General features: G+C 44.0%; 3 protein-coding genes across 16 annotated transcripts in view; 1 reads left to right on the forward strand and 2 right to left on the reverse strand.

The window, feature by feature from the left end:
* ADAP1 (ArfGAP with dual PH domains 1) overlaps nucleotides 1-4,271 on the forward strand; it is a 49,665-nt gene extending 45,394 nt beyond the window's left edge. For 2 of the 3 annotated variants that reach the window (XM_030459578.1, XM_030459579.1), the window contains exons 8-11: nucleotides 957-1,019; nucleotides 1,414-1,485; nucleotides 1,901-2,129; nucleotides 2,807-4,193. In XM_030459578.1, coding sequence (XP_030315438.1) covers nucleotides 957-1,019; nucleotides 1,414-1,485; nucleotides 1,901-2,129; nucleotides 2,807-2,835 — 393 coding nt within the window. In that variant the 3' untranslated portion in view covers nucleotides 2,836-4,193. Of the gene's footprint in view, nucleotides 1-956; nucleotides 1,020-1,413; nucleotides 1,486-1,900; nucleotides 2,130-2,806; nucleotides 4,194-4,250 lie in introns of those variants that run through there. The other variant, XR_003988154.1, reaches the window with a different exon arrangement.
* Nucleotides 4,272-5,721: 1,450 nt separating this feature from the next.
* On the reverse strand, nucleotides 5,722-17,716 carry GET4 (guided entry of tail-anchored proteins factor 4). 2 transcript variants are annotated; one of them, XM_030459580.1, is made up of 9 exons: nucleotides 17,452-17,716; nucleotides 13,738-13,816; nucleotides 13,243-13,324; nucleotides 12,218-12,367; nucleotides 10,453-10,591; nucleotides 8,461-8,601; nucleotides 8,301-8,376; nucleotides 8,034-8,106; nucleotides 5,722-7,007 (listed from the first exon to the last, which is right to left on the reverse strand). In XM_030459580.1, the coding sequence occupies exons 1-9, from the start codon at nucleotides 17,604-17,606 to the stop codon at nucleotides 6,919-6,921; spliced, it is 984 nt and encodes a 327-aa protein (XP_030315440.1). In that variant the 5' UTR covers nucleotides 17,607-17,716; the 3' UTR covers nucleotides 5,722-6,918. The 2 variants fall into 2 exon arrangements, with proteins under 2 accessions (XP_030315440.1, XP_030315441.1); XM_030459581.1 differs by having other exon boundaries at nucleotides 10,453-10,546; nucleotides 17,452-17,684.
* A 658-nt stretch (nucleotides 17,717-18,374) lies between these two features.
* SUN1 (Sad1 and UNC84 domain containing 1) overlaps nucleotides 18,375-22,623 on the reverse strand; it is a 34,993-nt gene continuing 30,744 nt past the window's right edge. For all 11 annotated transcript variants that reach the window (XM_030460190.1, XM_030460191.1, XM_030460195.1 and 8 more), the window contains 5 exons: nucleotides 22,459-22,543; nucleotides 21,866-21,981; nucleotides 21,234-21,401; nucleotides 20,565-20,657; nucleotides 18,375-20,128 (listed from right to left, as the gene is read on the reverse strand). In XM_030460190.1, the coding sequence (XP_030316050.1) occupies nucleotides 20,015-20,128; nucleotides 20,565-20,657; nucleotides 21,234-21,401; nucleotides 21,866-21,981; nucleotides 22,459-22,543 (576 nt within the window). In that variant the 3' untranslated portion in view covers nucleotides 18,375-20,014. The remainder of the gene's footprint in view (nucleotides 20,129-20,564; nucleotides 20,658-21,233; nucleotides 21,402-21,865; nucleotides 21,982-22,458; nucleotides 22,544-22,623) is intronic.

A 22,623-nucleotide genomic window follows, 5' to 3' on the forward strand; every position in this document is an offset into this window, starting at 1 on the left:
GGTTAAACACAGCAGAGAGTTGTAGATTGCTCACACACCTGAGGATGCCCAGGCTGCCTCTCCAGCTCCTGGGGAGGGAGGTTCTCTGAAGGATGCTGTGGGGACCTCTCTGCAGGGTAGAGGGACCTCTCTGGGCCAAGGTGATGAGCTCCTAGCACAGTGTCCTGAGCCCTATGCCAGGAGCCAAACTCTGAGGCTACAAATGCTGCAGAGCCCTGTGCTGCCCATGAGAAAGTGAGATGAAGATGATGAAGATGAAGATGCTCCCAGCTGCTGCAGAGCTGGTTTATTTTTGGGATGTCCTTGCCCTGCAAGCAGATACCTGCCTGACCAGAGGTGCTGTTGGGCAGAGGTAGGGGTTGGGGGACTGTGGTTTGGCAAGGGGAGCCATCAATAACCTGCTGAAATGAAAGGCAGGAGCAGCCTGTGGCCAGGCTTGTTAGCCCCATTTGTGGTGAGATTCAGCATCTCTGCAGATGCCTCTGAAACACTCTGGAAAGATCTCACAGCTCCTGCCTTGTCTCCACTCAGCAGCATTCCAACTGTCCCTGTTGTCAGCAAGCTCTACAGGAGGGGGGAGTGTGCAGGCAGTGGGTGTTACTGGGGTTTTACAGGCAAATTTCACTTTAGGGCTCGAGTGAGGAGCTTCTGCTGTGTCTGGTGGAGATCAGCATCACCAGAGCTGGCTGGTAAAGTGGGATTTGGCCTGGGGGCTGGATAGGCTCTACTGGTAAAGCACTCAGAGATGCTTTGTGCTTCTTCACTCACCTCCTCTGAGCACATTGGAGAAGTGGGACTGAAGTGTTCAGCCAGAGCTGTTGTGTGGATTCAGGGCAGGGCAGAGCCCGGTGAGCTCTTTCCTTCCAGTGACCCCCCCCAGCCCTGCCCTATGATTCCCCCAGCTCCCTCCAGCTGACCCCACACTCTCTCTTCTCTCTCTTCTTTGGTTGCTCCAGCTGGTGCCAAAGCTTTCTAGAAACTACCTGAAGGAAGGGTACATGGAGAAAACGGGGCCAAAGGTAGGATAAAAAAACGTTTCTGCCATACCTCTAACATGAGTCTTGCTCTGAATGGGACTGAGAAGGGTTTGCTGGTGGGAGGTCCGTTGCTGGTGAGGCAGAGCCTGAATGCCTTGGATGCATTAATAGGATTCTGCCACTTGGAGTCAAATGTTACAAAATCCAGAATCACTTTAAAGATGAGGCACCCATCTCCCCTCTCACTGCCCAATCCTGCAAGCCCACAAACTCCAGCTGTGGTGGCTCATGGCAACCCAGAAGCCACATGTCCCCAGCTCCCCCATTGCATCCCACTGAGGGGCTCCTCTGAGCATCTTGACACCCCTGGATTGTGCCCAGTAAGCAAGGAGCTGCACTGCTTTGGGGTTAAATATGACATTTTTTGACTTCTCAGCAAACAGAGGGATTCAAGAAGCGATGGTTCACCATGGATGACCGACGGCTCATGTATTTCAAAGATCCCCTGGTAAGCTGAAGGTGCCTGGCTGTCTCTTTGGTATTATCTGTAGTAATAACACTGGTGATAACCTGCAGTGATGCTCAAGCTGATGGGAGAGCCAAGGGGACACTGAGCTGTCTCTGCTGGGTGGAACTGCCTGGTATCAGTGTGCAGTAGTCCTGTGCTTTGGTACTTTCCAAAAAATGCTTTTAAAATCTGTTTTGAATTTTTCTGCATCTGGATTTTGGATCTCTGGTGTTGCTCCCATACTGTGGGTGCCCCTGGATGGAGCTGAAATGGGGCTTTGTGGGGCAGCTTCTGCTTTAGGGGGGGGTTGGCTGCTGCCATTTGCTGCCAGGGCTTCTGGATGGTGCAGGGTGAGCCCAGGACACAGAGCTCCCCTTCACAGTCCCTCCTGCCCGACTGCTCTGCTGTCTCCTAGGATGCCTTTGCTAGAGGGGAAGTCTTTATTGGGAGCAAGGAAAACAGCTACAAGGTCCTGGAAGGGCTTCCACCATCCACGCAGGGAAACCACTGGCAGCACGGGATCACCATCGTCACCCCCGATCGGAAATTCCTCTTTGCCTGCGAGACGGAGGAGGAGCAGCTGGAGTGGATCACAACTTTTCAGAAAGTTATCAGCCGCCCGATGCTGCCTCAGGAATATGCAGGTGTGTTGGCTGGGGGGGCCACAGCCCCTTGATTTTCCTGTGTGTGTTAATCTGGAGAAGAGGAGGCTGAGAGGAGACCTTAGAGCTCTCCTCAGCTACCTCCAGGGAGGTGGGAGCGAGGAGGGAAAAAATCTCTTCTCCTTAGTAAACTGTGAAAGGACCAGAGGGAGTGGATGGAAGCTGCACCAGGGGAGGTTTAGGTTGGATGTTAGGAAATGTTTTTTCACTGAGAGGGTTGTCAGGCATTGGAATGGCCCAAGACAGTGGTGGAGTCACCACCCCTGGATGCATTTAAAAGGCATTTGGACCTGGTCCTTAAGGACATAGTTTAGTAGTTGACTGTGGCGTTAGTCAAAGGTTGGACTGGATGATCTTGGAGGTCTCTTCCAACCTAAACATTCTGTGATTCTGTTAGAGGATGGATGGAGGGAGGGAAGGGACAGGGACCAAGGGTGCAGTGGCATTGCTCCCTTGTGTGCTTCTTCACTCTGGCCTGATGTCCACCCTACTATAAGGATGATTAGTCACCCAGTCATAAGGATAATCAGAGCCAAGGAGCATCAGCAAGATAAGGATCCTCCACAGGGGGGGTTTGTGTGGTGCTGTCAGTGCCTGCCAGTACTGGTCTTGGTTTTAATTTTGTTTTCTTTTGTTTGTTTTTCCTTTCTTTCTTCCAGTGGAAGCCCATTTCAAACATAAACCTTAGCTGGGACTGGCTGGGCAGACCTGAGGAATGAGCTTCTGTTTACAACACAACGTGGTTTTATTTGAAATGTTAAAAAATAATAAGAATAATAACAGTAATAATAATTATTATTATTAATAATAATAATACTTCCCTTTCCCCTCATCATTCACTTGATCATGTCGGAAACCAAGAAGGATGGCAGTGAAGTGTTGGAGAAGATGCTGATCCAACCCAAAACTTGGCTCTGTGGCTGCTCTGTGGGACACACTGCTAGGACAGGTGGTCCCTGGGACTTGTCACCCCCCACCCAGCTTTGGCAGGGTGTTGAAGACTGTCAGTGCCACCTCTTGGAGGAGAAGGGGGTTGTCCCCACCGGCTGACCCCTGGAGGCTGAGCATCCCCAGAGCCCCAGCTCTCCACCAGCCCTTTCCCTGGGGTCCTGCGAGTCCCTGAGTGGGGACATCCTGCTGGGACGTGATGCTCCAACATGAACTGGTGCTGAGAGATGTGGGTGAGCTGCCTGACAGCACTGGGGTGAAGGATAACTGACCTCACCTGGTGTTGGTGGTGATGGTGGTGGTGATGCTGTACCCAGCAAGGATCAAATGGGATTTAGGCATAAGAGAAATCAGTGCTGTTTGCCCTATTAGCTGTTTAGTGAGGCCACAGAGGGGGGTGCCCAACACGGGCAGAGCAGGAAGGGGGTGACTGATCCACCAGGCTGGGGAGCAAAGCTTTCGGGGTCGGGGTCCACACCCCCCACACTGCCCTGCTGCACTTGTGCCCCCCAGGTTCCCGTTCCATGGTTCAAGGGAGGGTGGGGATTTAACTCCTTTCAGGAGCCCGGTGTGGGTTGTGGGGTTCAGCTTTAGGTGCCATTTTGCTGCCAGGCACCCTAAGAGCCCAGCCCTGCCCACCCCCAGCAGGCATAGCCCCCCGGCCAACAGCATGATGCTTCTCCAGACTGATGGTTGCACTTTGGTTTGTTGTTTTTTTTGGTTTGTGTTTTTTTTTTTTTCAATAATTCTCTTCAATGTTATTTTTTTTCTGCCAAAAAAAAAAACAAAAACCAAAACCCACCCAAACAAAAAAAACGCTGCTTGAAGTGACGTTTCGGCGCTGTGTTGAGCACTGTAATTCCTGCAGTCGGGGCAGGCAGGCTGGGACCTGCACACCATGTGCTGGATTTTTACCCAAAACTGAAATTTCTGGTGTCTGCTGAAGTACCAGCCCCAGACACTGACCTGTCCGACGCGTTTCTTCCATTGGTGTGTGTGTAAATGAGAGCATTTCATCAGCTGTACCCATTCGTTCTGTCACTGGTAAGACAACTGTGGTACTAAATGTCATTCAAACCAATAAATTATTATGTCAGAGCTGTGGCTGTGTCGTGCTGGGGCAGGGAGTTAAAAACAAGGAATGAGAACAGGTAGGTGATGGTGGTGGTGGTGCTGGCAGAGCCCTGTGGGTATGGGACACCCACAAAACCATCTGCACCCCTGGGGTTGCTTGGTGCAGGGAGGGAGGCAGAGCACCTGCACAGCCACCTGTGTGCCAGGTAGGTGTATTTTCATGTAAACTACACCCAAATATTTGTATTATGCTTATTTGTATATCTGTGTGTGTTATAGTGTATATATTCTATATTTATGTATGCAGATATAAACACAAAAGGTACCTATAAGGAATACAGACCTAAATTCAAGAGTTGTTGATTACTCACAGACAACTATAAACTGCATGGGTTTTTTATGTGTCTGTGAGCTAAGTAGAGTTCATATGAACACTGCATGTATATATGTAGCCATCATTAGACTTATATATTTAATTTAAATATTTGTATTTCATACACATCTGTGTATGCATAGACATTTTTTCATTATTGCAGATTTATTATATTATAAATATGTGCATGTTTATATTGGGATAAAGTATATAAATATAAATATAAGAAATATATTGCATAAACATACATATATCCACATCCATATAGATATATACGTATTTATATAAAAATACACTTAATATACATTATATATATTTTTACAGGCACACTGACACAAAACCTCAGGCATGTCAGAAGCAGGGACAGGACAGGCTGGGCTAGTTGTTTGTGTGCTAATTGTAGAGCTTGTTTGTGAATATGATTAAGAATAGTATAAACATTATTCTGAACTATATGCCATTTAATTTTAAACTATTATATGCACAGAAGGCTGCTTATGCATGTGTGTATATATATGTATATATATATAATTTGATTTTTTTAGTATCTCTTTTATACACACACATATATTCTGTCTGTACCACAGTAATTCCTGAGTCTGCTGCCAGCCCCTGGTGCTGCCTCACTGCCAGGGCTGGGGTTAGGGCTGCCACCAGGGTTGCTGGAGGTGACAGCTTGGACCTGGCAGAGCAGAGGTGAAGGTGCACACTCAGTTCAGCTGTAGGTACAGAACAGAGGTGGAGCTGTTGCTGCTGGACCCCCTGAGCTGCCCCATGACTGGACATTTGCTGGCAGCCAAAGGTCATGTTATGATGTGGCTCTCACACACCCCCAGCCTCCCAGAGCAGACTCAGTGTCCCAGCATCATCCAGATCTTCCCTGAACTTGCTGCAAATCCAAACCATCCACACATCCACAGTAACTAGAACTGTATCTCTGTGCAGGACTAAAGCTGCAGCACTGAGGTCTGGGTGAACATGGCTGATAGGGAAAAAAAAATAAAATCAAAGAAATGCTCATACAACTCTTAAAAAGCAGCAACATTGCACATCCTGGTATAAAGTGTTTATTTGAGACTTCACAATAACACAAAGTCTTCTTTTCAATGCCTTTTCTTTTTCATACAGTCAATAAATTTGTATTAATCCCTCCCTCCCCCCATGCATGATTGCTGTTTATTAATCTAAGCCTTTTTTTTTTTTTTTCCTTTTTTCCATTGTGAAAAAATAAAGCGTTTTCCCACTGGTTCCTCTGTTCCTGGTACCACTGACATCTCCACTGTGCTGCATTAAAGAGGAGGAGCTGTAGAATGGCTATGCCTACCACTGGGCTTGCAGTTACTCCATTATTTGTTGATTTTGCCTTTTTTTTTTTTTTTTTTTTTTGCCTTTTTTTTTTTCCAGAAAGTGTTAAATGAATCAATCACCCAAGAAAAATAAATATATCATAAAGAACTGAAAGTTCTGCAGTATCCCTTTTCTTTACATCCAGCTGCAGTTCAAACACACACGATGCTCACGGCCATCATTTCATTCACTAAAACAAACACCACCACCTTTGCCTATGGTTGTGAACTTACACTGAAACAAAGAACCTGTTCCAAAGGAGGAGAGCCACCAGCCAGAGGAGGTATTTTAGACACCAGATTTTTTTTATACCTAGGCAGGAGAGAACCACATGGAAGCCAATTACCTGTGTTCCACTGAGCAGCTTTAACTCAAGAGCAATTCATCCTTGTGCTTTTCAGGAAGTATTGGCTGAACACAGGTGTGGGCTCAGCCAGAGCCCAACCTTAAAGAGGGTGCCAGGCAGTATGAAGGGTGTGCATGCTACTTACGGCACTGGAAGTGAGTTCTTGGGATCAATGTCTCTTGAATGTGCATGCCAAATTATGCTGCTTGGCTCATCCTGCAGTATTTTTGGCACCAGCCTCACAAATAAATTATTCAACTGATCACTCTGCCTTTCCAGCTCTTCCTTGGGGGTGGCAGAGGTCAAGGAGGCTTTCTGTTGATAAAGAGGGTAGTGGGTGGGCTGTGAAGTACAAGACCCATATTTATGCTCTATTGAATGACTGTGCAAAGGGAACACTGCATCAGAAACCGTAGAAGACTATATTTGAATCAAAGTCACCAGCTGCTGTATCAGAAACCTGCTAACAACTGCTCCAATTGGTTCATTTGGCTACTTTTGGTTGGTTTCTTTCATTTATTACATAAATAATATAGACCGAACATTATAAACATTTCAGCAACCTTTTCTAAAAGACCAGAGGAGCCCTTTTAGGCACCAAGAAACAACTGCAGGTTTCAAATTCCAAAACTGTCTTTGGAGTCATCAAATCACCAGATTTACACGGCACCCAATGACAACATTCAGTCGAGCTCAATAGGGCTGCTGTCTTCCTGACCATCTTCTGTGTCATCATCTTCTCCAGTTCCCATCAGGCTGTTTAAAAGATTTCCTAGAATAAAATTCAGGACAGTCACCAATTGTTAAGTTCTCACATCAAAAACTTACTGTCCTGCTGGGCTGCAAATTTCTATAATGAAAAAAAGCCACCTTTGTTTTTGTTTTTAAATTAGAAGAGTCACAGCAGGACATTAATATTCCCACACTGGCTTCCATTAAGAATTTATTGATTTAAGAAGCTGTTTTTGATACTGTTCCTTCCCTAAGAATACACTGGAAAAACCTAACTACTATTGTTGCAGCATAAACTAAAAATTAAAACAACCAAGTGAGGAAAGACACCCCCAGCCAGGAAACTGTCAAAACCCAGCAATGGTCTGCATCATGCTATAAAGAACTTCTCTGAGGCATTTATGTGTTCTCACTGTTTTATTCAATTTAAAGAAGATTGAATTGGGATCTATAATGCTCATGTTTTTCAAGGTCTGGGTATCAGTGAGTTGACATTTGCAGGTAAAGCTGCAATTCAGTCTACAAATAGAGCAGCTTAGTTCTCAAGGAAAAATGTTCCATTTTACAAAAATGATCCAGTCCAATTTCCTCACATTTTATTCAAGAGCCAGGAAATGAGGGCTGAATTTCTCAATTCCCTTTCAGTATTAAATTCAAAAAGCAGTACTCATTTCAGAACTTCTACTTTGGGAACATTCACTTTCTATCAGGACTGGTCAGAAATCTTCCTAAGTCATAGTACTTGACTTTAAGAAAATCAGCTACTGAAGTCTGAGGATATCAAGCTTAAACACAAGAATTCTGGGAGTTATAACATCAAGAATTAACCAGAGGAGTTATTTATATGCTTCTTCTTTTCTCAAAGATGAAAAGTCTATCTTGACCAAATTAATTTCACATGCAACCCATTCATCTTGTATTACACAGTAGTGACTGTTTCTGTAGGCAATGAGAAAACTGATGTATTTACTAGAACAATTAATATCTGTTTCCAGCTAATTTTCTATAAGCCACTGCTCTGAAAAGACTGGTGGTATCTATAAACATTTATTGGCATAAAGCTTACCTAGTAATCCTCCATAGGATGATGTCTGCTTGGGTGGAACACCAAAGAAAAGCTGTCCTATTCTATCTAGGTACTGAAAAGATACAAGAGGAAGAAAACAACTTTGTTTACAGGTTGAAATACAACAGGCAACAGTCACATCATACAAGCTAGAATACTGACTCCTATCTCTGAGACCACTGATTCCTATCTACAAGTCAAAATCCAGGAGACAATAATCTATTATTTAACTAACTCTGCAGATTCTACCCTGCTTGCACCACTCACCTCATTATACATGGGATCTCTTTTCAGTGAAGGTTGATACTGTTCACACAATACTGTAAATACTGTTAGTTTTCCTCTAGAAAGAAAACAACCAAAAATGTAATCTCAGTAACAACTAGAAAAGGAAACCAAGAAAAACATGAGAAAAATAAGACTGTACCCATCAACTGCCAATAACAGAAACCAGATGAAGTTCAGCAGTGGTTGAACAAAGGGTGGGCCCTTTTCTATTGAAGGATGTTTCTGTGTGTAGGTTGTAAAAACAACTGATGCGCTGGTCTTATTTTTTAAGCAGAGAAATCTGCAAAAGGAAAGAGAACAGCACAAGGTAAAAATAAAAGGCAGAAAAGTAGTTTACATGCATAAAGGGAAAAGGAAGCCAAAAAAGCTCAACAATCTACTTCATTTGTGCACAGAAGTTGTCCCAGTCTTAAACCAATGGCAAAAACTAAGTGGTAGGGATGCACATTTTTGGCAATGTTTTGGCTATCAACTGAGGAGGGGGAAAACTGCTACTAGAATTTATTTTGGAATAGCAGGTTGGGAGGGAGAATAGACATTAAGTATTAATAGAATTAATTTAACCAAAATCTAAGCAGACTTTACAAAGAATGGTTACTAAAGAGGACAGCAATGAAATAAAAGTGTCAAAGATTGGCCACTATGTGATTAAACATCATATTGCATTTACTGGTCCAGAGTTTACTATGCTGAGGTAAAAATCTAATTCAAAACCTCTCTCCCAGCCCTATCCACTCCCAAACACATCTCCTTTCAGAACACATCTGCCAGAATCCAAAAACTGTCATTCTGTAAGCACTACCTCGAAATAACACAGCATCATTGACACACACACATCTAAAAAAATCTCATAATAAAGCTACAGTTTGAGGTCCCAACCCATTTGTCACCAATTAGCAGACCAATTCCCCAAACTGATCAAGTCTTCCTTCAGGTCCAGTTAATTTAACTGGCAACCTCAGCAAATCCCATTGGCCTAACATGAGACTTTATCTGGGACAAACACTGTCCACAAGCACTGAGAAAGCTGCCACAAGCAGTCTCATTTTTGGTCTCCACTTCTGCACCATCACATGTGCAAGGACACTGGGTTTTTTTGGCTTACTGCTAAGTAAAGAACTGCAATTATTTTCATTGGAGTATAAACTGCTGTATAAGAGGATCTGGTACAGTACTTGACATATCAGCCAGTAAAGGATGCAGCAGTGGTGCTGTATAAATACTGAAAAAATAATCTCAAACTCTTAACCTCTCCCCAGAATTTCCTTCCCTCCAGAACAAAGACCTGTAACATTGTTTAAGGGTCCTACATATACTGGACTTCCATAAAGGATTTTCTACTGCTCAAAATCACTGCAATCTGTATCAACCAGCTACAGAAACCAGGACAAATCTAACATGACAGCTCACTGCTGCCAAAAGACAGACAGACTTGCTCTCACCTCCTCCCTCTCCCCCAACTCCTACTCTCTCCCTGATTCCCTGCTGCACAGTCCTGTCTCCACCTCCTCCTCAGACTCCTCCATGAGCTGCTTTCCCTGACTGAAGAAAGCCATCAGCTGATTAAACACAGTAAAATTGGCTTTGTCAATCTTAATTATACATGAGCTCTGCAAAGGCACATAATAGCTTGCATTCTCACCTCCTACAAAATAAATGCCTGAAGCAAATGAAAGCCCCCAGCAACTCTGTCACACCAAGAACCATCACACTGCTGCTCACAGACCAGGGTGACCCAAGACAAATTACCTCTCAGGACAACTGAGTGTAAGTACTACACTGAAGGTAAACACAGAGCCAGTTTTGGGAAAAACATAAAGCCCCCACTAGACATGAAGTGGTCTTAACAAAGCTAAGAATTGTGCTTTCAGGGTCAAATAGATTACATTAATTCTTCAGGCATTAACAAAATTTCAGCTTTGATCTTAATACTTTTTTTTTTTCCTCTCCATGGTCTGAACACACCAGCTTTGAGATGGCTGTGCTACCACCCAAAGTGAGTTTCAGAAGGTCTGGCCAGTTTCACAGTTTCTTTTTGAAAAGGATGCACAGTCAACCTGCAGTTATCATGATCAAGTCCTCAAACACAGTATCATCTCAGCACAACAGCTAAAAAAAGTGCAACACTTACTGTAGTACTGCCTGTGCTACAAACATGTCCACCTCACTGCGATATCCCCTGGATGAGGAGTATTCCACAAGCATATTTGCACATCCTTCACCATCTGTGGAGTGCAAGAAGTGATACCGAGATTCACTATAGTTTTGCTCTATAAAAGGAAAAAGAAAAACAGCTTGTAAGAAATCAGTTCATCAGACCTGAATGCAAAACCAAATCTGTGAGACTTGTACGCTACAGCTGGTAAAAGGACAAGAGCTACACACATGGTAAATAAACAAGACAACAAGTGAAAAGCAAGTGGGCTTTTTTCTGCATAAGTTACAGACAATTTATAAAGGGAGATAATAAATATGTTATCCTAAATTTATCTGAACAACTGGTGTTAAAAACACTTGATATTCAATACCACCACAAAGCATAGCTGGCAATAGAACAAAGAGCTTGAGCTGTCATAATTTATTTTATTTAACTGCCTCTGGACACTTCACCAGTGCTTAGGAGAATCAAGAAGTTCCATATCAGATCATGTGCACCAAGAAGTCAATCAGCAGCTTCAGCATCCTTCTTTCTAAAGTGCACAGAATGAAGGCATTTCCTATCTTTAGCTTAGCCCACTCTTGCTATCAACATTTAAATTGCTTCCATATGCTGAGTAGAACAGTAATTACACAGGGAAAAAAAGGTGTAAGAAATGGCAATGATTTTTTAGAACTCAACCTGAAGCAAAGCATCATGTAAAATCATTGCAATGACAAATCAAAATAGGGTAGCTGATGTCTTTTGGAATTTAAAAGTTTTGTTTTAAAAACCTGAGCCTTTTCTGATGATACTCTCAAAAACTACAGATTAAGGAATCGTACACATTTAAAAAGAACAGTGAGCAGATGGCTACCAAATGGGGATTTTTACTTTTTGTTTCCTATCCTAATTGTATCTCAGCTTCTAACTTCAATGTTCTGAGGAAAATCTTCTCTTTCTGGCTGGCAGCAGCCAACAGGCTAATGCAAATCAGCTGAGAACAGCCAGGGGAGAGCCTATGGCACACATAAAGGCAGTGAACTGGGGTGCTGACTTCCAGGTCATATACACCACCCAGTAAATGGAAACACCATCACCTCTTTGCACCTACTGAAAAATTTTAAATAAAAATCATCTTGCACAGTTATTAATTCATGAAAACCCAAAGAAGAGATGGCATTTATTCACTTATTCTCACTCACTTCTGTTAGGTTTTGAATACAAGACTTTAAAAACTGGCTGGTGTCCACAATTAAAATAATTATTTACTGCATTTTTGGTTTGCCTTGCATCCCATCACAAATGATAAAATCCCACATAAATCAAAGGCAGTAGCACTCATTCTGGAATAAGCCTGCTAGTCAGCATTTCAGAAAGTACCTAATTACTGGTGATGGACTTTAATCTTTGTCATGTTTATCCAAGATTTAAAACCAAAAACCCCACAGTAGAACAACCTTGCTCTCCACCTATTTACTTTCTTAGGATTGAAACTACCTCAAAGTCTAAAGGATCAGCCTTCCTTTCAGAGAGCTTTACAGCAGTTGTATTTTGGGTTTTGCACCAGCAGAGTTACAGCCCCAGGTTTTTTTTCTTAGTAACATTAAGATGAAGTTACTGCAAAAATCCAGGAACAGCAGAACTCGGTCATTTCCATCTCTGCTTCCTTTGATTATTTCCAAAGTATAGCTCTTACAATATCATACCTTCAACATTTTCAAAACAAAACACAGAAAAGCCAGTTGATTGTTCTTACCTTTCCACAAGGTAATTGCTAGTAACTGGTGTAGTTTTGGATGCCCAAGTTTTCCTGATCCCCCGCTGGACCATTTTAGTGCTCTGGATACAAAAGCAACTCTTTCGGGTGAATTTGGATCCATTAAACTAAACAATTTAGCCAAGTGTTCTAGAAGCAATAAGATTCACAAATATTTAGCATTAATAAAGTAGGATGAACTGCTGCTTCTACTGCATCTTTAAGATAAACCATTTAAGTTCCCTGAATGGCATCCATAAGCTACCTTAAGAAAAAGGGACTTTGAACCTGAGGCACTTCTCATACATCAAGTCCATCTTGCATCTGTCAGCCAGGAATTTTCATTTGCCTCCTCCACAGCCAAAAGCTGTGCCATGCAATCAGCTGGTGACAGCTTTCCTGTCTCATCATTTGGGACAGGATATCCCAGAGGACAACACAGAGGACAAAAGAGGTTCTGGGATTGTCTGCCATTCATAGGGAAGCTGTGAGGGACAGAGGGCTGTAGTTCAGAAAAGCATCACCAGAAGTCATAGATGGGAAGCAAACTGACAGAACTGATATAAATACAGAGCAGCCTCTGTCTGTCTGTTTCCATCCATGGATGCAGTTCACTCATGCTGGCCAGGCAGCTCTTAAGAAGAGCTGCTAAATCTCCCAGTCACACATGAAAAATTTCCTTGCCAACAGCTGTGTCACAAATGATGTGCATTACCCCAGTGCTTGGGTGGGAATCCACCCTCCATCAATGCCCTGGGGACATCATGTGCATGCAATACGTTACTGCTGCATGGAAGACAGGACAAAGCCACAAGACAGCAATGTTTGTGCTAAGCATGGTCACAAAGTTATCAGGAATCCATTATTCTCTACTAAAGTTTTCCCCCAGTCCACTTCTATGACAAAGATAACCCTTAGCCAGAGGGATAAAAAAAGGATTTCACATTTCAAGACTGCTAACAACAGCCACTGTGAAGTGAAAGCACAGATAAACACCATCAAACCAAGCACAGAGATCACCTCACCTAAAAGATCATCTGCTACTTTTGCATCTGATTCCTCCAAAGACTCCAAAACCAGCATGGACAGGTCAGAAGCACTGTTTTGCTATGAAACAAACACATACTGGTATCAGTACATAAAAGCAAACATCGACCAGAATTTTGTCACAGGCAGATTTAATACTTTTATCAACATCCACAGCTAAGGAACAGAATCAAGTCTCCACCCTCTGCTAGAAAAAAATTATAGTAATCCAATGGTATTAAAAAAGAGGCTCCCAGGAAAGCAAAACAACTGTGGTTATGTTTATTGTTTGGGTGCTCACAGACACTTGTGCTTTATGTTCTAGTTTGGTATAATCCTTCTTTGTAGAGAGTGGCTCAACAAAGAGATAAAACAGAAGATTACAAAGCATTTACCCCAAACATTTAGCATCAAGAATTCACCATTCACCCCCCCATGTCTTCAAATAACAATCCTGCCTCCTCCTAAACCACAACACAAGACCAGTAACCTACCTGGTTATGACTGAAGAACAGCAAAGCCCCTGAATACATTAGTTCTCTTGCTTCTGCATGTTTTCCTTGTGACATATACCTGAAAAAAACAGCAAAGCCTTGATAAAAATTACCATAAAATGTGTATGCTGAAAGTTAGATTTAAAGATCACTGATTTTAAAATAAAAGCAATAAGGGATTTATTTTTAAATCATTAGTTTCAATAAGGATGTGAGCTGAACAAAGAAAAGTAAACCATCCCTGGAGTTCACCTGAGAAAAAATGCCAACACATGGCACGACACAGCTCAACCCACCACATGAGAGCCTCTACTAAAGCCAAACCCATCACAGTGAAGCAGTTTGCAGAATACCCCCCGGATGGCTCACAGGCCCAGATTCACCCAAGGGACTCCAGCCATCTCCTACTCTCATCAGCCACATTCCAGTCCTCTGCTGAACCAAAAGTACCTTGTCCCTGATTTGTTTTAGGTAAGACACAAAAAGCCAGCAAGGTTTACCATGCAACAGTTCCCAGAGTCACCAATTCATGACAAACCAGTCTGCTCTCTCAAATCCAATGCTTTGAACCACACCTGCAGCAGTTTCCACATTGCTCACTATAGAATTAACCAAGAAATGCAAAATAATTTGTTTCCAATGGTTACCTCAGGAACAGGAGCCTCCTACACAGTGCTGTGACTGCAGCCTCCTGCACATCATCACCATGGGCAAGTCAAGGTCCTGGGGACTCACCTCTCCAGGTCACCAAAGCAGCATTTCCTACAAGAGCAGCTCTGGTGTGGCAGCAGGTAAGAGTTTCCAATTTCCATTTCGCTGCTTTCTGAGCAGAAGTAACAACAGCTACTTTGCTCATAGTGAAAAGGTAAAATGTCAGTTTTAAGACACTGCTTTAGTAGCTGCAATATTAATTTTGTCCTCTGTGACACCTGGTTGTGTTGTGCTGTGGCCCCTGGGTAAAATCTGCTCAGACAAAGAGCAAGGGAGGAGGCAGGGTCCTCCCTCCCATCCTGCTCACTGTCTTCCAAAAACCCAAGGTGTTTTATTCAGAACAGCAGGACTGTATAAATGGATGGCATGATGCTGGTTGTTTGGAATAAGGATCCTCAGCAATTCAGATTTGCAGTCACCATAACAAATGCTATAGACATGAGTCAAAGGGATCAGCAGCTCCAACACTGTCATTGTTGGCCTCACACCCAGGTTTACTTCTAGGTGTCTGACCCCAAGTATCAGTGTAGATCAAATTCCACAGATTCTACTGCCACTAAAAGTCCCAATGCTATTTGGGAGCTCTTAATCTGGGGATTATTAGAGCAGGTACTCAAAGGCAGCCTTACAATATAAAATAAATCTATAAGATTATTTTTAAAGTAACCTTATTTTAAAAGTTTTTATTTAAAAACAAATATTTTGATCCAAATGTGATTTAGAATGACAGAAATTCTGGAATAGACTATTTAAACCAGAGAAAGAACCTGCAAGCACCAAGAAAACAGAAATTCATGTCTTGGGAATGTTCAGTTGCAATTTTGACTCAGCACCAAACCACAGAGTGGTTCAGCCCAGCCAGCCTGTACAGTAACTCGGTGGCCCAGAGGAACAGGGGTCTCACTGCTCAGGGTCAGGCAGGAACAGCAGTTTTCCACCTGCTCCCTAGATCACTGGGAGGGATAAGAAGTCTGCAGGATGCAGGAAGGCTTACAGTAATCTTTCCTCCTCCACTTCTCCCCCTCCTCCACCCTCTAACACATCTCAGTTTATGACTTTTAAAACTCTGAGTCAGGATTTCAAGTTTGACAGCACAGACTCATGTTTGAAGCACTGGCTATCCCAGCTACAATTCCACAGCTGAAATAACCTCAGTCTGTGTTAACGTGTCCCTGGAAAACTGCTGACGTTTAACATATGTTTTACAGAGGACAGACAAGACTATCCAGGACTCTTCTTTGGCCTCAGTGACTTTCCACACAAGTTTCAAATTGCAACTTTTCACCTGGAAGGAAACTCTCTTCCTAGCTATGCAAATGTCCCCTTTTCATTTAATTGAGCCCCTCCTTACACTTGCACTTAAGATGGAAAAGACAGGATCCTTGATTCTAAATTAATTCAGGGAGGCTTAAGCAAAGGATGTGAGTTAATACATTCAGAAGACAGGATGAGGAGTGACCTGCTGAGCCAAGTCATCTTCTGCCATTGCAGCCATCACATCATTTAATCCTTAGTATAAAATAGGCCACGCTTTGTCTTAAATTTAGATTTATTTGCAAATACAATTTAAGTCTTAAGGCCTAGACAGTGCCCTTGCTGATCCCATCAGAAGGCTGTGGCAGAACACAACTGCTTTAATTTCATGGTGCTTGGTACAGGGCAGGGCAGGCTATCTAATCTACACTGGTTGCAGAAGCAGGACTATGCACCAAGGACTCTCCCCCACCACCCCAGCTGCTATTTTTCTGTAGACACCCCCAGGCCTGTTCCCATTCTAACTTAGATGAGGTCTGAGGACAGAGAGTTTCCAAGACTCAGGTTTTCCCAACTGTCCTCCCCCAGCAGAACCACAAGAAAGTTGGTATGAACCAAGGAACCCACTAGAAGAACCAACTTATTCTGTGCTCTCGAGAGCGGGGGTCTACATTTTAAATTCTGATGACAGAAAAGGGGATATGAAAAGAGACTAATCCAAAAAAGCCTTAGAATACAAATAAGTTTCTTATGACATGACAGATAATAGGAATATTCCTGAAAAAGCCCATGATTGCACTACTGAGTCACTGTCACATACAGAAAAATTCCACCACCAAGTACCTATTTTAAAACCATTCCTCTGTGGAGGTGATTCTTGCAATTCTTAGAGCCTCCCCTTCCTAAAAGCTGAACCAGAGGATTCCTGACAGACAGTAGAGTAGCGCTGCTTCTTGGCTGAACAATGACCAAGCCAAAACCTGATAGGCCTGAAACACTCTACTTAGCAGCGAGGTTGACGTTTAAAACAAGGGGGTAAATCAGGAGTTGTCCAGAAGGCATCTGCTTGAGGAACTCACAGATGGCCCTGGAACCAGGGACTAGTGAAGGACCCATCCCCCAGGGAATGCTCTGGGGAGGCAAACCGAGGCCATCCCGCCTGCCCAGGGACATGAGGCCGCCAAGGGATGTTTGGGGACAGGGCAGCGAAATTCAGCTCTGTTCGTGCCGGCCGGGAAGCGTGACGCAACACGCCTGCTTGACGTCAAAGCACCGGGACGCTCCCGGCAGCCGGCGGCAGGGACCCCGTCGCGCCCTCCTGCTGTTGCCGGTGCCTCCGGCGACCCCACACCCCCCACCACTCCCTCAGTCGGGGCTGCGGGGTCGGGTCGGGCCGCTGTGCCCGCACCGCGGTTGGAGTTCACCTTCGAACCCCGGCGGGCAGCAGCTCGCCCCCGAGCCCTCTCACACCGCGCCGTGCCCCGCCTGAGGGAGCGGGGAGCGGCCGGACCCCCAGAGGCCGCGGGCCCCTCCTCAGGCCCAGCTCGGCCCCGGCGCCTCAACCCCTGCCTTCCACCCGCCCCACCCCGCCCCCCGGCGGCCCAATGGGAGAGCGGGAAACAGAGATTGACAGCGGCGGCGGCCAATGGGGAGCGGGCGTGAGCCAGGCGGGCGGCAGCAGCCCGGAGTGCGTGGGAAGGCTCTGGAAGGCCGCGCGGGGGAGGGGGAGGGCGTGGGGCCGGGCCCTACCTGAAGAAGAGGGTGCGGTACATCTGGTGCGCCTCATAGTAATCGCCCTTCTCGACGCTGGCGCGCAGCTTGCCCTCCACGCGTTGCACGCCGCCGCGGTTCCTGCCGCCGCCTTTCGCGGCTTCCTGCTCCGCCGCCATAATCGCCGCCGCCATCAACGCGGAGGATGGGGAGGAGCCGGGGGATGAGGGGGGGGTGAAGGCGGCGGCGGGCAGGGCCGCACGCAGCCGCGGAACGCAGCGCGCCTCCCCGCCCGGCTTCCGCCCGCTCCAACGGCGGCCGGCGAGGGTCAGCCCGCGCGGCTGCGCGTTGCGGCACACGGCGTCGCGGGGGCGGGGCCCGGAGCGGTAACGGGCGGGGGGACCCCAGGGAGAGGGTCGGGAAAAGAGGTCCCGGGGGGTACCGGAGGGACCGGACCCGGCTGCCGGGCGGGGACAAAGGCCCCAAGGCTTGGGTGTGTGGTAAAGATTTGGTTCCTGCGTCACAGCCCGGGGAAAAAGCGGAATGTAGACAGGGGGGGGAGCGGCGCTGAGGAAAGGGATTTAAAAGCTCCCCCCGCGGGAACCCCCCCTGCAGACTACGGGAAAACGGGGTTTTCTTGTAAAAATGCAGCACGGGAAACGTTGGGGGAAAAGCGAGCCCCGGGCATTTCCCTACCAACCAAACATCCTCCGGCTGGAGCTCTGCCACCCCCCCTGGGGACAGCGGAGCTGCCACCTCCCCCCTGCCCACCCCGAGGCACCGGCTCTGGGTGAGAGAGGAGGGAAACGGGACCTGGAAACGATCCATGGGGGTGGAAAAGCCACTGCCATGCCCCCACTTCTGGTCTTTCATTCTCTCCTGTTCGCAGATGATCAAATTTACAGGAAAAAAAAAAAAAAACCCAAACAACTTTATTTCTTGTTTCAAATAGTACATGCACCTTCAAAAATTAAAACTCTTCTTTATTTAAACATCTCAATAGCATCTTGTCAGTTTGGAGGCAGCAAAGAATAACAAGACATTTTGAAAAGCATTTACAAAAATACATTGCACAAAGTCCTATCTTGCTTTTTTTTTTAAAAAATAAGTTAGTGTTATTCAAAATCTTCCCACCCCAGCTACCTAATTTCAATTTATACAGCATAATTCAAAATTTAAATATGTAACCTATATGAAAACAGCTGTACACATCTGGTCTAGCTCCTCTGTTTAGGCCATGGATTCCATCTCTAGCTCAAGTGAAAAAAAAAAAGTTCTTCACAAGGAGACTTTTTTTTTGTTTTTAAAACATTCGAGGACTGTTGTGCAATATACATAACTCTATTCAGAAAACCAGTCAGCAGTTCCATGTGTTAACAGTTCATGTGTAACTATAAAAATGCATTATAACAGCAAGATAAAAATTCTGCATACAAGTGCAATTCCAAAGTCTTTTCTGAAAAGGATTTTTCCAAGTTACAATGCCAAGGGGTGTACTTAGATCTCAGTTTATGTGGAAATGCTGCTTCTGAGAGGAAGAATCAGCTCTCCTCATACCTGGCTAAGGTTTCTGGGGTGATCAGAGAATGCCCATGTACCTCAGTGCAGCAGCACTGAGCAGAAGTCCCTCTTGTAAATGTGTAGTAGTGAGGCTCACTTCAGTCATGCTTTCCACATACTGCATTCCAGGAGTATGATGCTCACAGAGTTTAACAGTGAACCACCCTGAGGAATTCTTGTCCTAAAGAGATTATTTTCAACAAATTAAGGTTCTTTTATTGTTGTATACTAACGTTTACAAAACAAATTAGCAGGCTTATCAGCTCCAATACAGTTAGTCAGTACATCGAGGTTGATTTGGAATTTACACTGAAGAACAACAAAGAAGCCAAACTGCTATGGTAAAAACCCTTAAATAAACTTCAGTTAAAAGTTATCCCTGACTTTCAGAGCAATTCACAGCCACAAATTACAGTAAAGCATTCTCAGTAGCTGGTGTTTTAGCTAGTTTTGGTTGTGTTAACTTTCCCTGACAGTAAGGTTTATTATATTCAACATGTATCAAAGAAGCCCTTTTGGATCCACCAAAAAGGTCAAACCAAGGGTCAGCTGAAGGACACCAGCCACAGTCAGTGTTTAAAACGTACCACAGTTTTTGGTTTATGGTGCCAAGCTAACAGATATATGCAGTTAATTCCTGGACTTAAAAACAACAAAAACAAAACAAAAAACCAGATTCCTAGTTGCAGAAAGTGTGTTTTATTTTTTTGAAAAAGCCTATACATTCATTTGTAGTTAAAAAAAGGTGTTGCCTGTTTGCCAACTGGGCTTTATGAACCAGAGTAGTTTGCATGCATTATTTCTCTCAGCATGGACACAAAAATAGAAAGCTAACTGGCAATTACAAGCTGAGCATCGGAGCAAATGAAAAGTTTTATACAGTTCTGCTGCCAGTTTTCTGCCTTTATTAGAGGATCAATAGTTCTGCAGTATAGATCTTGCATCCTTGTCCTTTAGAGATTCCAGTGTTCTAGGCTTTCCTGTATATACAAATTGAGAACATAATGTACAACAAACCCAACCCAGGCTGTAGTGTAGGAGATTACTCGGCAGGTTTCCCGTGCACTCTGAACCGATACAGGCATGTGTACTCTGTGTGGCCCCAGTTAGAAAGAATTCTCAGTTCCACTATTTGGAATGCACTTTCACTTTTGTCCTGGAGAAGAAAAAAAGCAAAGGCACAAACCAGAGTCAGGTTTCAGTACAACTGAAATCATGTTCTTCAATTCCTGTAAGTGCCAACTTTTATTATTAATAAAACTCTCTCCTGCCTTGGGAACTTTCTGTCGCTTTGAAGAGAACCTTTGTTGCCTCACAGTGAGTTATTTGTGAGGCCAGCAGAAGCCTGAAGCAACTCCTCCTCTGTTTAACATCTCCACAACATTTGTGAACAGTTGGCACCAACTTCTCCTCCCCTCCAATCTACTCATGCCACAGGTTTTGAGGCAGACAGATACTTTCTACCTCAGCTTACACAGTGCCCAACACAGAAGGCCTCTTCTTCCTTCACTGCTTCACACTTCACTGTACACTACCAGAGAAAATAAGAATAGGTTTCTCCTGACAATTTATATCTTCTCATCCAGACTTACCATCACTGGAAACATCTGCAGTGGTTCTCCTCCTTCATCATACTCATACTGTCCTAGGAGTGTGCCTTCCTCTTGATATTCATGATCTAGACCCTGTAATGATAGGATAGATATTTTTGCTTCCATCAAATGTGAAGAAAACAAACCCAGCAGCCTGCCTACATAACTATCAACAGACACATTAGAAACAAGACAGCAGTCAAGATTCAGAAGCTTGCAAAGGAGTGTTTAAACTTTTAAAAGAATTAAGACAAAATGCTCTCAGATATCACAACTGTAACGTATCCTGCAGCCTTCTGTTTTGCAATCACACTTATGCAGCTGTGGTGCTAGTTAAAAATCAAAGATTTAAGGTACATTACAGATAATGTGAGAGCCAAAATGGGGGGCGAGGGAAAGCAGAGGAAAGATGAAACAAAGTGCATGAAAGAACTATACCAAATTAATAATCATTATCACACCCTCCAAAAATATTTACTACTGTATAAAGCAAGAGAGAAACTCCCCCCAAAAGTTAGTTGTAACACTTCTTGTTCCTACTCTCAAAACTCTTAAAAAAGAAGCAATTTTATATTAGCTGTCCTCCCTTAAGCAGTTATTTTCCAGGACATGTAACACAAAAATTCCTTAGGTATACAAACATCAATTTAAGTTCAGAGATAGACTTACATATACTGAGAAGTTCCTAGGAGCACTGGTGATATTTCCTGTTGGTGAAAGTGTTTTTGGTATGTGTTCCATTGTAAAGGCAGTTGGATAGATCTTCATGGAAAGCCTCACTACAAGGTACCCCTGTGATCCTCGGAAAGCCCAGCAGTTTCCTGGATACATGTCCGGCTAGAGAGGAGGAAGGAAAAGAGAAGAGGATGGGATACAACAACAACTACAAAAAAATAACCATAAGCATTTTGAAATTATTTTTTATAATAAGGAGATGCAATGAATTTGGAATTATTAGGGACAGCCTTGGATAGCAAGCGGCAGAACACAGCCTGTTTGGCAGAACTCCAGGAAGAGAGTACATCCACCTGAAAACCTTGAGATTGATTCTCAAGAGGAACCCCCCCAGTGCTCACACTTTGCAGAAGTCCAGTGCACCATCCAAGCACCAATGATCTTCATTTTCCTAGAGCAGGACCTAAGCAGTGCCCAGGAATTATTAGTACAACCTACTCCTGGGAAAACAGTTCAGTGTACCCGTGCCCAAAAGGATTACAGACAAAAACATGCAGCAACCAAAAAATCCAAATCACTCAATTCAAAATACCATTTTCAAGTCTGTTTATTTGGTCTTTAATTACCTGAATCACCACTCTGGGAGACTGAGAGAAGTACCACAGAGGAATTCCAAAAAGGCTAATTAATGCAGTTTTGGTCTCATAGGTTTCAGAACAGCGAGTACCCAGAATGCTGCCACCTCAAAAAAGACATATCAGGTTAGCAGAAATAATTACTCTAGTTCTTCCTGAAGCCTTTTAAAAGGCAGAGATTTGTACAAAGGTTAATGAATATACCAGTTACTTTCCTCAGAAAAAAATAGACATTGTTAAACTCTTCTCTAGGGTTACAATTCTTCTATCAAGTACAGTGTTATTTTAAGAACATGTTAAAGGCTTGTCATTTAAGAAGGATGAAAAAATAGACATTTTCTCTATGAGGTCAGTGATGTGCACAACCCACACAAACAGATCTGTGGTTCTCTATTATCCAGTTGTACACATGCTTATAGAAACTGTTCTGTCCCTGCCCACACATTACAGGGTTATATATCAGCCCAGGTAACAACATGCACAGACTGCAGTAGCCTGATGATCAGGCAACACACAAAGCTTTAGTCTTAATTTCAAGATTTTTAGTAAATCCTCTAGGTAACATGAAAAGTAAAAATATTTACCTCCAGATTCCAAGGCAAAATCCACCATACCCGTCTTGTCTTGAGAGTAGAGCTTCAGTGCATTGTTGACAATTACCTGTGCTTGCTACAGATGTACACGCAGAAGGGGAGAATGGAAAGATATGACTAATATCAACTGAGATAATACATATATACACATCTGTA

This window comes from Calypte anna, chromosome 14 (genome assembly GCF_003957555.1).
Source record: "Calypte anna isolate BGI_N300 chromosome 14, bCalAnn1_v1.p, whole genome shotgun sequence".
In the NCBI taxonomy this organism is placed as follows: Eukaryota; Metazoa; Chordata; class Aves; order Apodiformes; family Trochilidae; genus Calypte; species Calypte anna.

Coding starts and splice junctions, on each gene's coding strand:
- GET4 (XM_030459580.1), bottom strand. CDS start 17,606: ATGGCGGCGGCGATTATGGCGGCGGAGCAGGAAGCCGCGAAAGGCGGC. Junction 8,107..8,300: donor GAGATCCCATGTATAATGAG/GTGAGTGGTGCA, acceptor GTATCTTTTCAG/TACCTAGATAGAATAGGACA. Junction 7,008..8,033: donor ATCCTATGGAGGATTACTAG/GTAAGCTTTATG, acceptor ATTTTATTCTAG/GAAATCTTTTAAACAGCCTG.